The sequence below is a fragment of the Panthera pardus genome, unplaced genomic scaffold (genome assembly GCF_024362965.1).
Source record: "Panthera pardus isolate Hobbes unplaced genomic scaffold, ASM2436296v1 HiC_scaffold_2, whole genome shotgun sequence".
Taxonomy (NCBI): Eukaryota; Metazoa; Chordata; class Mammalia; order Carnivora; family Felidae; genus Panthera; species Panthera pardus.
Genome location: NW_026526765.1, coordinates 60,092,965 through 60,107,196, shown reverse-complemented (window position 1 = coordinate 60,107,196; position 14,232 = coordinate 60,092,965). Strand labels below are relative to the sequence as shown.

The following is a 14,232-nucleotide window of genomic DNA, read 5'->3' as shown; positions in this document are numbered from 1 at the left end:
TGTCCCAAGGTCAGAGTCTGACTGTTGAAGGTCATTTTCTTCAATTCACTTCTGCCTCTCCATAGAGACAAATTGCTAAACTCCTGGAAAACCCCTCTTCCTGCTCTTTATGTAAATTGGGCCTGGTGGAATTATTAGCAATGAATTCCTTTCTGCTGTAATCAGGATATTTTAACTCCCCTTAGCATTTCAGAAAATCAATGGCAATATCTGGGCTATTAAAAAGAGAGTCCACTTAGGTTAACAGAGGCCACACAAAAGAACTATGGGACAGGATTTATATTTTTGGAGCATTGAGCATGGCGGGGGAGGGGGTTGATATGATGGATGCTACATGGTCTTTTGGCCAGCTTCATTCATTTAAACCACTTTAGGGTGGGCTGACGTGGTGGTGTGGGGCGTTGCAGCTGGTGCTACCTCTCATGACTGTACCACAGGACATGTGAACGGAGACTGTTCAGGAGACGGCTCTTGGAGGGTCATGCGGTATAGGGGTTAAGAGCCTGCACTTGAGATTAGCTGTTCTGGCCCATACTAATTTGCTGTAAATTCTGGTTATTAGATTATTCTGTAAGAGAAGGAAACTAACATGTAGGAAGCATTTAACCACGGCCCCAGGATGAATAACCTAAGAAATAGGTACTACTACTTTGTCTATGGAATGGATAAACCAACTAAGCCTTCAAAAAACTTCCTTGACATGTCTACTCTATTAGTTATCAGAGATAGGAGAACCTATGGGCTATGAAACTCCAAAGCTCATACTCTTAACCCCTTTTTACTGCCACTTTCCTTCCATGTGATGTGTTAAGTACTAAAGAAAACACTCATTCCCATTTCATATATGAGGGAACTGAGACATGGAATGGTGCAGTTATTGGTCTCAAGACACAGAGCTAGCAGATGGCAGAGCAGGGATTCAATTCCACTTCTGTCTGCTTTCTGAAGCCCTTAGCACTACTTCCCTATCAAGAGCACAGTGAAACCCCAAACCAGGCCTGCCCCCAGGACTTGATGGGACCTTGGGGAGAGGTGGCTGACCCACATACCAGCAGATTCACAGTGCAGCTCATGCGGTTGTCTTTGCTCTCATCGGTCATCACACCCCGGTAATCGAGCAGCTTCTCCAGGAGGCCTTTGACCAGGTTCACAAAGTTTTCCACTGACTTGAAAATAGTCGGATGCTCTGTGGCACATTCCATCAGGCTGTGGGCAGAGATGGCAGGGCAGTGAGCTCATGGCCAGAGGAGAAAGAGTGTGTTGAGGGGTGGGGTGGGGGGTGGGGCATCGCCAATGAACCAGTGAGTTTAAGTTCCCCTGGTTCATGTGTTGGCTCATTTTGCTCATTTATTCAATCATGTATTCATTTATATACTTAATTGTCTATACAGTTTAGCAAGCATTTAATTTTTTTTTTACCCACCATCAGAATGGGAAAAAAATGTCCAATGTGGGCAGCTGTCCAAAAAAATAGTGATTTCTACACACGGGGAAATAGTCACTTCTACACATCCACATTGGGAGTGAATCAGTACCACCCTTTGTGTAGCAATTTCCACAATATCTATCAAAATTGTAAACGTACATACCCTCTGGCCCAACAATTCTACTTCAGTGAACCTATTCTACAGAAATATTCCCAGAAGCATGCAAGGATTTATGATACTTACAAATTGTGTCTATAGTGAAATAGTTGAAACTATCTTAAATGTCCATCAGTAGGCAAATGGTTAATAAATTAAAGCATATTTACAAAATGTACTTCTATGAAGATACTATAAAGTATGAGAAATCAATATGCTTTGACACAAAAAGCTCTATAAAATGTACAGATCAGTGAGAAAAGTAAGTTTCAGAACAATATTTGTTTTTTATTTAACCAACTCACATAGAACCTACCATGTCCCAGGCATTATTCCAAATGTCTCACCAATGTTAACTCACCTAATCTCCCATCATAGTCTGATGAGAAAGGATGTTTGCAGATAGGGAAACTAAGGCACAGAGAGGCCAACTAACTTGTACAAGGTCACACAAGTTGTTAAATATCAATATTCTGGCTCTGGCATTTGTGAGTGGAAGTGCATGTCTGCATCATGTGTTTCTGTGTGCTTATAAATGTGCCAAATATGGCCCGGAAGGATAAACACCAAACTCTTAATGGTGGTTTCTTCTGACAAGCAGTCTAGGTGGGGGAATAGAGAAGAGAGTATTCATTTTTTAAATTTAAATGTGCATATATTATTTGAAAATTCTACATTTTGTTATAATATTAATATTCTAAATTTTAAAAGCAAAAATTAAAAAAAATGTGACATTACTTAAGCATCTATTAGTTGCTAGGCAATATGATAGGCATTGTGTGGGGTGGGGATGGAGAGAAAGATAAAATAAAAAAAGAAATATAAAAAAAATGCCTACTTTCAGGAGGCCCACAGGCTAGGCAAGGAGAGACAGATGGATTAAAATTTTGATTAATGACTTTTTATTAATCACTTATTTTGTACCAGACACTGTACTAATCATTTTTTCTTTTTTCTTTTTTTTCTAATTTTTTTATTCTAATCACTTTTTCTTGAGAAATCATCATAATAGGGGTGCCTGGGTGGCTCAGTCAGTTAAACGTCCAACTTTGACTCAGGTCATGATCTCATGGGTCATGAGTTCGAGCCCAGTGCTGGGCTCTGTGCTAACAGCTCAGAGCCTCGAGCCTGCTTCAGATTCTGTGTCTCCCTCTCTCTCTCTCTCTCTGCCACTCCCCCACTCACACTCTGTCTCTCTAACTCTCAAAAATAAATAAACGTAAAAAAAATTTAAAAAAGAAATCATCACGATAATTCTGACTGGTAAAAATTATTCCTCTCATTTTATAGAGGAGGGAATCAAGGCTCAGAGAGGTTAAACAACCTCCTGAAATCACTCTCCTAGTAAGTGGTGACCTTGGGAATCAAGCCAAACACTTCACTATTTTCCCACAGAGAAACATTGTGGTGTGTTCTCTGGCATCTTGAGTAGACAAGCATTACCCAGGCTACTATTTGTTTCTGGCTAATATCCCTGTGGCAGCTTAGGTCCCAAGAGCTCCAAGTAGGGAAAGGTGAGAAAGGCAAGGACTTCAGAGGGTCATTTCCTCCCAGAAGCCAAACCAGGCTGCAAGGAGGCGACACCTCAAACTGTGGTGTGATCAGACAAATCCATCTTCTCCGTGGGAGAAGCACCTGTTCCCTGGCTCTCAGTGAGAGACGCAAATTGCCCTGTGATTTAGGCCTGTCTGGCTCAGTCACAGCTGTGCCTGACTCCTTCTGGGACTGTCACTTCCAGCCCCGTTTCCCAAGCTAATAACAATGCGACAACGTTTTGTCCAGTGTTTGGGTGTGATTCCTCACAGCCTCTCAGGCAGCTCAGACCCAGAAGGTATCTCACGGCCTGAGCGCAGCCCAGACCAGTGGTTCTCAGTCCCTGCGACATGTTAGAATCTCCAGGGGAACGTTTTCTAAAGCTCAGTGACCACCCTAAAATCGATGGCTTTGTATCTTTGGGAGTGGGAGCCAAGTAGCAGTATTTTATCTTTAGAATTCTCTAGGTAATTCCAATATGCAGCCAACATTAAGAACTAGTTTAGTCCACTGCTTTGCAAAGTTCAATGTGTATGGGAATCGCCTGGGGATTAACAGATTCCGATTAATAGATTCTGTTAATAGATTCTGGTTCAATAGATCTGGGCTAGGGCCTGAGATTCTGCATTTCTAAAAGCTCTCGGATAATGCTAGGGCTATTGGTCCTTTGCAAAGCATGGGTTTTGAAGAATACTTTCTTAGTTTCTCTATTCTTTAGGTGTAAGATAATAAATCTGCTCATATGGTCTAGGATTGGTGAGATGGATTGGCAGACTGTTTGGAACTCACCCATCCATTCACCATTCATCACCACCTACCACCATCCACCATCCATCCACTCAACAGATATTTTTCTAGGAACCAGGGATTCAGAAATTATTAAGACACTGACTTCCAGGAAATCACAGTATAGCACGGGAAGCAGATACAAAAATAAAGACTAACCATAGTATATGATACTCCCATTTATTATTTCCTGTGTTCCAGATGCTGTGCAAACCCATTTTATGGGTTATCTTATTTAATGCTTAGAAATTTCCTGGAGTTGGGCATTATTAACACTGTCAACTGATAGAGGAGGCATGAAACCCCCAGGGCTGGGTTCTAATAAGGGTCTTGCCAAAGTCCCCCAGCTGTTTCTCTCCTTTGAATCCACAATGGAGGACAGATACAATGAAAAAGGGTCATGGGAATCTCCAGGTGATGCAGATAATTCCTCACTCAGAAGGAGAGGGGGCAGAGCACTTGCCAGCCACTCCCTGTCTATACTTCTGCCTGGGTGGGGGTTGGGTGGGGACTGGAGGGAACTCACAGTGCCCTAGAGTTGATTTGCAGTCAGCATGGGAGGCCTTCAGAGGGAAGAACCCAGGCCCACGCTCTGTGTCAGTGCTGATGGAACTGGGTTTTCACTCATCCTTGAAAACTATGTATGGAGTACCTCTTATGACAGGTCCTCTTTCAGGCACTGAACTGGTTTGGGTGGGATCTTGGCCCCAGAACACACATTCTCTGTCCCTTTCACCTTTCCAGCTCCCTTACCACTTCTAGAAAAATTCTCAGGCAGATGGAATACAGCAAAATAGAGTGTCTAATTACTCCTTTCAATGTGGGGACCTTCACATTAAGAGATATGGACAGGGGCACCTGGGTGGCTCAGTTGGTTAAGCATCCAACTCTTGATTTCGGCTCAGGTCTGGATCTCACAGTTGCCCCTCCTATGCTTGTGTGCACTCTCTCTCACTCTCAAAAATAAAAAAATAAATAAAAAAAAAAAGAGGTGGACAACTGGGAGTGGGCTTTGGGGACAGTTCTGAGGGTAGGGAGGGGTGGGATGTTGTATAAGGTTGTATAGCTTGTGCACTGCACAAAAGCCCATGAGGGCTGAAATCGAGCCCCACGTCATGCTCTAAGTCTGTGCCCTAATGCAGGTCTATTGCTGCCATAGGAAGGGAAACCCTGCTCTATTCACAAAGGCACCATCATATTGCTAAGCCATGTACCACAGGACTGTGTCTGCCCAGAGAAGGTCCTCCATAGCAGTAGAGGCCCTGAATGAAGGGCTGAAGGAAGGGCTAGAGGAACTGTAGATGACTAGACTGGGGGAGAAATGACAGGTATGTTCATGGCTTCAAATAACCACATCAGTGTCTACCTAGAGAGCAACAATAATAGCTAATATTTCCAGACTACTTACTAGTTATCAGGAACTGCTAAGTACTTTACATGACTTTTCTTGCTTAGTCTCAACAAAAACTGTAACAGCTGGATAGTATTTTATCCTCAGTTTGCAGATAAGGAAACTGAGGCTCAGAAAGCTCAAAGGCAGAAGCAGGGACCTGGCCCCTGGACATTTTAATGGGACCTTGACTCCTCTGGTTGGGCTTGATTAGTTTTGCAGAAATCATTCACACCTCTATCCTAGAAGCAAAAATAATGAGCTGCTTTTAATTTCCTCGACCTCTAAGGATTCCTTTTATAAATAATCACTCAGGAAGGATTTGAAAATCCTGCTGATCATCTGAAGACTGCCGCAGAGCCCCATCCGCTTATAAAAATGGAAATTGCCAGCACTGTAAATGGTTTCCCTTATGGTCAATATTTAGATTTTCCTTTTTAGAACTTTAAAATAAACATTGACTCAGGCAAAATGTCACTTTTTCCCCTGGACAGTCAGTCTTGATACCCACCTGAGGAGCAGACAGTGGGTTTCTCCTTCTGAGTTACGTTTGTGTTCCCTGTGTGTAGTGAGAGCTGTGCGCAGTGACAGAAGGGGGACAGGGCCTGCTGAGATGGTGCTGCCTGGGAATCTGCCCTGCCTACTGAGCAGGACAGGGAGGGTCACTGTGAGGGTTAGAGCAAGGCCTTTAGTTTGCTTTTGTTGTTGGAGATAAAATATTCAAAAAGGATTAGGAAAAGAATCTGACATCAGAGTTCTATCAGAGAATCATACAAGTCTGAGAATATACAATTAGGAAGAAATTTGAAATGTCTGAGCCACATTGCTAAGCCTTGGGAGAAGTCCTTCGGGAGGAAAGGGACACTGACATGAAGACGGAAACTGGGAGTCAGATGGCTGAACAAAGTATATTTATTAAGCTTTTACCTGCTGTGTGCCAGATGCTTTATAGTTATTCAGTCTTCAAAATAGCTACAGGCTTATTATCCCCATTTTATAGATAGAGATATCGAGGCCAAAGATGCGTGATTGGTCCAAAGTTACACAGATGCTAAGTGGTAGAATCAGGGTTGAAACTAATGTCTTTCTCCAAATATATACAATTGGCCTACATGCACATGAAAAAATGCTCAACATCATTAGCTATCGAGGAAATGAAAATCAAGATGGCAATGATATCAGTTTCACAGCCACTGGGATGGCTTTAGTCAGTAAGGCAGATATTAACAAGAGTTGGGGAGAATGTGGAGAAACTTGAACCCTCACACACAGCTGGTAGGAATGTGAGTGGTCAAGTACTTTGGAAAACAGTCTGATGGTTCCTCAAAAAGCCAAGTAGAGTTACCAAATGACCCAGCAACTCCACTCCTAGATATATACCCAAGAAAATTGGAAGCATTGTGTCCACATAAAAATTTGCATGTGAATGCTCATAGCATAGTCATTCCTAACAGTGAAAAAGTGGAAACAGCCTACATGTCCATCAGTTGGTAAATGAATAGGGGTGCCTAGGTGGCTCAGTCAGTTAAGCGTCCAACTTCAGCTCAGGTCATGATCTCGTGGTTCACGAGTTGGAGCTCTGCGTCAGGCTCTGTGCTGACAGATCAGAGCCTGGAGCCTGTTTTGGATTCTGTGTCTCCCTCTTCCTCTACTCCTTGCCTGCTCACACTCTGTCTCTCTCTCAAAAAATAAATAAACATTAAATTTTTTTAAAAAAAGATAGGTAAATGAATAAACAAAATGGGGTATATCTAAACAGAGAAATATTAGTCAGCAACAAAAAGAAATGAGGTGCTGACGACTGCTACAGTGTGGACGAACCTTGAAAACATGATATACGAAAGAAGCCAGTTTCAAAGTACCATATACTGATTCTATTTACATGAAATGTCCAGAATAGACAAATCCACAGGGGCCGAAAGTAGAGGGGATGATGTCTAAAGAGTATGGGGTTTCTTTGGGGAGGTAACAAAACTGTTCTAAAATGGATGGTGGTTATGGTTGCATAACTCTGCAAATATACTAAAAGCGATAAAATTGTACACTTCCAGTGAGCTGTATAGTATATACATTATATCTCAATAAAATCTTAAAACAAAAAGACATGTCCTGACCAAGTTCAGTGCTGACCACTGTCCACTGCCTCACGCAGACCTATGCCCTGCAGTCAGGCAGAGCTGGTTTGGGTCCCAGCTTGTCTACCCAACTAGATTGTTCTAGTTTCCTCAGACAAGACCCTTCCATGAGCCTCAGGGCCCAGCTCTATGAAATAGGGGTCAGAGAGTAAATGCAGCTAAATGAGGCAGTGCACAGACAGCATCTAGCTCAGCATCTGTGCACTGCGTGTACCCTATTTATCTTGGTCATGATCAACATCTGTGTAAGATTAAAAGAGAAAGAAGGAAAAACTAGCAAGAATTATTCCATAGCAAAGAGATAACACAAGTGAACATTTTGGTGGATTGTTTTTCTCTTCACAACACAGCAAAGTTTCTTTTTATCCATCCCATTCCATCAATATCAAAGAAACAGCCACTCTAGAGAGAGAGAAATTTTAAGTTTCTTTCAAAAATGGAGTTTCTCCAATACCAGGAGCCAGAAGATCGATCTCCAGGGGAGGGAGGAGTCTCTGAAGGCCTGGAGTCCCAAGCTCTCCAGCCTGCAGCTGACCTTCCCGTCTCCCCCCGCGCACGGGTGCTGAACTTACATTGACTCAAGCAGCTGCATGTACTGCTCGTCTCCTCGGCCTCCTTCCACCTCATGGTCCAGCTTGAGGATGATCTCATTTTCAAACTAAAGCAGTAGGAGACGAAAAATCAATAATAACAACATTAGAAGGCTGAATGTTGAAATTAGTCAATTTGTTATTTTAGCCAAAGCTTTAGGGAGCACCTATCATTTCCCAGCGTTTGTGCCCAGAACCGGGAGTGCAAAACGGAACGGGATGCTGTACCTGCTTTTAGGAGTTCCCAGAGTACGGGGAGAAGAGGAGTGGATGATAAGTGCTGGAGAGAGAAGGAGGGAGGGGAGGGAGAGAGTGACCACGTGAAGGAAAAGGGCATTTCAAGCAGAGGACACAGCGTGTGCAAAGACATGGAGGTATGTGACAGAGCACTGTATCTTCAGGAAGCGGCACGTTGTCACAGACAGCTGTCTGCCTAGCCTTCCTTTCTCCATACTTTGGTGATCACGCTGGCCCTAATCTTAGTCCTGGGGACACAGATGAGCTACCCATACCTCCCTAGCTCCGGGTGTGGGCATGTGACCCAGGCCTACCTCTTAATCAGTATCTTTCATCATCTAGACACTAAGATTAATAAAGGCTCAGGCTGAGTAAGTGAGACTCAGATCCAAGGCTTTGCTGAAACTCTTAGCAAAGAGTCTGTCTGCTCAACGTGAAGATGGAAGGCTGTAAGCCTGAGGCTGCTGGAGATGGCCATAATAGAAGAGCCCGCCTGGAAATGACGCCAATACAGAGGAGAGTGGAAGAGGGGAGACAGAGAAAGACTGAGCCCCTGAGCCCATCCATACTTGAAGCTCTCATAGGTACATGAGCTGATGCCTCAGAAAGTAGACTGGTGGCAACTGTAGTGGTCAGAGATCAGACTCGGTAAGTGACCTGAACATGAGTATGTACCTATAGTCCCAACATATCTTGGAACATGAAGCCAGAGAGCGTTCCATCTCCCCATTTTCACTCTCAAGAAGCATCTCACCCAGTTCAGCTCATGGCTTACGCAATGTTTTGAAGGGCCATACTGTGTCCCTTTGCATGGCTAAAATGTAAAACAGTTTGTACTTTCAATAACATGCCGTGATGAATCCATCCAAATCACGCAGTCTGCTTCTCCTCAGTTTTACCATTAAATACGAAACTGGCATCTGGAGAAGGGAAGAAGGCCCTTGGCAAAGGTCACCAAGGTCTAGGGAGTCTTTGGGTACTCCTGGCTTCTTACCCAGCCTCTCTACTCTCAGACCTTAAAATCTCCCCATGAAGTCTGGAGGTCATATTTAAGGAGGATCATGTCTAAAGGTGATAATGCATGAAAACCAGCCAGCCCCGGATTGGTTCCACTTCACTAAGTGTCAGGTACTTTACACATGAAGAAGTATGTGTAATGCTCTGTGAATGGCAGAGACCTTTTGGCAGGCTCCTTCCAGTGCACAAAGGATCAAGCCCAGTCTAGTTGGTTGGAATCTTTAAGTGATGAAAGGCAGGGGCTGGATTCACTTTTCCCTCAGCTCACATCTGTGGTGCCATTGTTCCCTCACTGTTGTGTGCTGAGGGCCAAAAGAAAGGACAAAAAGCTTGTGCTGATACAGCACAGATGAGAAAATTTCCTGTGAGTTTCCTCAGTCGGGGAAGATTTAAGGAAGGAGATACAAAAAAACCTGGAAGACGGGTAGGATTGTGATAAATATGAAAAGGAAGAGCATTCTGGGTAGGAGGAACGGAGTGAATGAAGGTTGTAGATGTAGGAAAGTAGAGAAAAATGAGGAGAGCAGTTAAGAAAGATCAGAGTTCAAGAAGAAAGAAAAGAAAAAAAATTAGAATGAAGACCCAGATGGGGGCCAATTTGATGAGGGTCTGGACTGCCAGTCCACACATGAATCATGTACCTTACATGATGCATTGTATTAAGCATCTTGTATGCATCAAATATTATCCAGACTTAAGGGCTGGGGCTATCATGATTAGAGATGTCTACTGTGCCAAGCTTGGGGCAGGAAGTAATACAGCTAAAGGACTGCAAGCATGGGCTCTGATGTTAGACCATCTGATTTACATGCCTGCTCCATTCCCTCCACCATCTTAGGAAAGCTATCAGGTCTTTCTAATCCCACTTCAGAGTTTATATCAGGCATCAGGGGTCAGCAAACATTTTCTGTAAAGGGCCAGATTGTAAATATTTTAGTCTTTGTGGGTTAGTCAGTCTTTATTACAACTACTCAGCTCTGCTGCTATAACACAAAAGCAACCACAGATAATATATAGACAAATCAGCATGGCTGTATTCTAATAAAACTTTATTTACAAAAACAGGTAACAGGACAGATTTGGCCTGTGGACCCTATCAATATAATAGTGGTCCCTACCACATGGGGTAGTTAGGAGGACTGGAGGAGATTTTATATATAAAGCACCAGGGGAGAGCATAAACTCAAATGTGCATTGGGTTTGCTCATCTGCTTATGATTACTGCTAATGTTATTGTTATTACTGCTGAATGTTACTGGAAAGCAGCTTTATGGGAGAAAAATAGCATTTTTTTCCTTGTCTGAGTTGTTCAGTGTTAAGTGTTGGCATGATTCCTCCTGATGCGATGAACTTTCCTTTAGAGCAGAGAAGTGCATGGGGTAAATAAGCACTTGTCACAAGGTCACAAAGAGCCTGCAGGGAAGGAAATTACAGGGTGCCAGGGGCTGTGCAGAGCTGGATGACGCTGTGCCACGTGTGAGCCCTTCAGGCCAGGTCGGAGAGCGAAGGTTTCAGTCAAGCACATCCCATGACAGACGCCGGCCCGTTTTGTTCCCAAGCAGGCACTGTGCACAGGAGCGGCTATGACCACAGCCTTTGGCATCCAAAAGACTTAGTTTGAGTCTTGCTTTGACTTTTCTCCCCACTATGTGATCTTGGGAAAGTTAATAAGCTTCCTGAGGCTCAATTTTCTCATCTATTACATGAAGATTTAAAACAGCACCTACTGGGGCACCTGGTGGTTCAGTTGGTTGAGCATTCAGCTCTTGATTTTGGCTCAGGTCATGATCCTAGGGTCATGGGATTAAGCCCTGCACCAGGCTCCATTCTGAACATGGAGCCTGCTTAAGATTCTCTCTTTCTCGGGGTGCCTGGGTGGCTCAGTCGGTTAAGCGCCCGACTTTTGGTTTCGGCTAAAGTCATAATCTCATGGTTTGTGAGTTCAAGCCCTGCATTGGGCTCCACGCTGACAGCATGGAGAGTTCTTGGCATTCTCTCTCTCTCTCCCCCTCTCTCTGTCCCTTCCCATTTCTGCTCTCTCTCTCAAAATAAATACACTTTGAAAAATGAAAAAAAATTCTCTCTCTCTCTTCCTCTGCCCCTCCCCTAATGGTATGTACATGCTTCTCTCTCTCTCTCTCTGTCTCTCTCAAAAACTTAAAAATAAATAAATAAATAAAACAGCAGCTACTTAGAGTAGTGTTGGGAGAAGTTAATGGGAAAATACACGGGAAAGGCTAGCGTGGTACTTGGCACATAGTAAGTGCTCAATAATTGTTATCATGACACTGTCAACATTGCCATTGTCAACAGTATCACCATCTCAATTAGTCTTTATGATAGCCAAGGGAGATAGATATCCTCATTTTTATTTTTTAAATGAGAAAACTGAGGCAAAGTGGAATCTTTGTCTTGCGTTTCAAAGCATGGATGGACTTGACCTAGAGCAGGCCCAAGGGTCCAGCATATGCTCTCACACATACACTGTGCCATGCCACTGTGCAGAGCTTAAAACAAAGGTCTGGCTCCTCCAAATCAATTCCATTTTCTCCACAGCTGCACAGCTGCATCACACTGTTGACTCCTCACCCTACCCCTGCAAGGGGGATATTTGTTAAGGAGCATCTGCAGGTTACTTTCGCAGAAGTCAATGCTACAGAGGCCCACCAGGAATCTTAAGAGGCCCTACTCAGGAAAAAGGAAGTGAACTCTAAGAGCCCAGCCCTCCCGAGTGGACCTCCCTCCTCCAGCAGAATGACTCATGCGGGCCTCACGTTTGCATCATGCCTTCCCCAAATTGCTTTTGTGACCTCTCCTTACTACTTTAGAACATCTTGGCTATTTTCCTTATTTGTTTGCCTAGAATCCAGGTGAAGTGTGAAATTTAGGGAACAAGAGCCCTTCTTCAAATGTCTGGTTCTGACTTTGACTTCGTATGGGAGGGGCAGAGATAGTGTGAAAGGCCAGGATGGCAGAGTGATAGGGATAGAACTGGCACCAGTAAGTCAGCCCGTGGCCTCCTTTGTTAGTGAAATGCTGGTTGTCCAGGGGTGGCTGGAAGCAGACTTGGGGGAAAGCTGGAGAAGATAGTGTCACATGAGAAGGGATGCTTTAGGGAGTCAGTGCAGCTTCCTAATTTTCTTTGAGTTATCTTGTCTCCGCCTGCTCCAGATCATTGCCTGTGGAGCTTGGGTTTGGGAACCTATAATGGTATTATGATATTCATTTTACAGATGAAGAAGCTGGGCTTGAAAGAGGTTAAATAACTTACCAAATTTATTCAGCGCACAAGTAGCAAGTCTATCTAACTCCAAAGCACACTGGCCAGAACACAGTAGGTGCCCAGTATATATTTATTGAATCGATTGTTCTTTTCTTCATTATATTCTAAGCCATCTGAAGCACCCCCTTACTCTAAGCCAAGACTCCATTTCAGGGGATCTGCTCAACTGATATCTCTGTCCATTAATTCATTTATCGAGCAATTATTGAGCTCATGCTGAGTCCCAGGTGCTGTTCTAGGTGCTATCAAATGCTGTTACCTCTTCCATCTCTGAGAGGAGTTTTCTCTAGGACATCTCGCCTGCTATGGCTCAGATCCTCAGGCTGATTGTGCCACAGTCCTGTTCTACAATCTGTAAAATAGGCAATCACTCTCCTCAGTCTCTAGGCCCCAGGACTCTGACTCTTTGCCACCATCTTCACCCAGACACCCCAAAACCCCTCCCTGCACAAAAAAATTGGCCAGGAAAACAGCTGGTCTACCCAGCCTCTGGGGATTACTCAAGCAATCATCAGCTACCCTCATTACCCTAAATGATGAAAATATTCACTGGAATGTTCCTCCCTGTGCTAAGGCTTTTCCTCTGAAATGTGGAAGGATGCAGGTCTAAATGCTTCCATTCATCCTGGGAACATTGACATGGTTCTCACCCACACTCATGACAGGCACTTGACAAGTTCAGGAATGAGAGACTAGCCTTGGCCCCAGAAAATCTCACGGTCTTGTGATAGAGAGAGATCTATGAGCAGATCGTCATGCTCATGGGTGGGTGTGGGTCAAGTGTGGGTCAAGTGATATGCCTGAGCCTCACTTAGGTAGGTCAAGACACACTTCACACTGACTGGGCATGAATGTGGCAAGCCAAGGCTCCTTTTGCCAAAACTGTCCTGTCCATTGCCCCACCAAGGAGTAACAGTGTGCCAGGGATAGGACATTCAGTCTGAGTCACAGGATAGGAACGCCTGAGATGGTCTTGGGTGAAGTGCTGTACTTATGAGGGGTAAAGGTTATCAGTCAAATGCATCAGCTATCTAATTTGGGCTACAAGAGAAGACAGGGAAATCTGGCAATGAAGTTGCAAAAAAACTCAGAGCAGAGAAAGAGATTGCCCCAGAGCCTCCTTTTCCCCACCCCCACACCCCCTTAGGCCCATCAGTGTTTAACCCCCTCCTGTCCCAGTTCCAGCCCATGCACATCCTGCTTGAGCCCATCTGTCTTTTGCATCCAGATGAACCACTGCCTCCAGAAGCAGGAAGGGCCATCTCAAAATGTGAGGCCTCAGCTGAAGGATGAGTAGAATCTCTTCAGGTGAAGAAATCAAAGGAAGAGCCTGAGCAAAAGTAGGGCGGCGAGAAAACCACAAGATGTTGTGTCCCTGGCCAGAGGCAGGGGTCCTGCTAACTTTTCCTTTGGGTTCTACTATTTCCTTTGAGAAACTCAAATTTTAGAAAGGAAAGCCTACCTGTCACCTTCTAGAAACCTAGTTTTTAGCTGATAATTTTGGCATCATTCCCTAATGCTAGTTTGCATGCAAGACCTCCTGGATTTCAGACCCAGTGCTGGGGTTTGCTCTGGATTTGGCCATCAGGGCTGCTTGGGGCTCCTGGGGGACTGGCATCCTCCTTTCCTGGGAAAACCTTCATGGCTGCTTACTCTGAACCAAGGAGTCGTGCCTGGA

At 44.2% G+C, this 14,232-nt stretch overlaps 1 protein-coding gene across 1 annotated transcript in view; it reads right to left on the bottom strand.

The window, feature by feature from the left end:
- Positions 1-14,232, bottom strand: part of DOCK2 (dedicator of cytokinesis 2) — a 413,845-nt gene that overhangs the window by 41,686 nt on the left and 357,927 nt on the right. Inside the window, exons 34-35 of the mRNA XM_053907087.1 lie at positions 8,000-8,085; positions 1,050-1,206 (exon numbers count right to left, since the gene is read on the bottom strand). Coding sequence (XP_053763062.1) covers positions 1,050-1,206; positions 8,000-8,085 — 243 coding nt within the window. The remainder of the gene's footprint in view (positions 1-1,049; positions 1,207-7,999; positions 8,086-14,232) is intronic.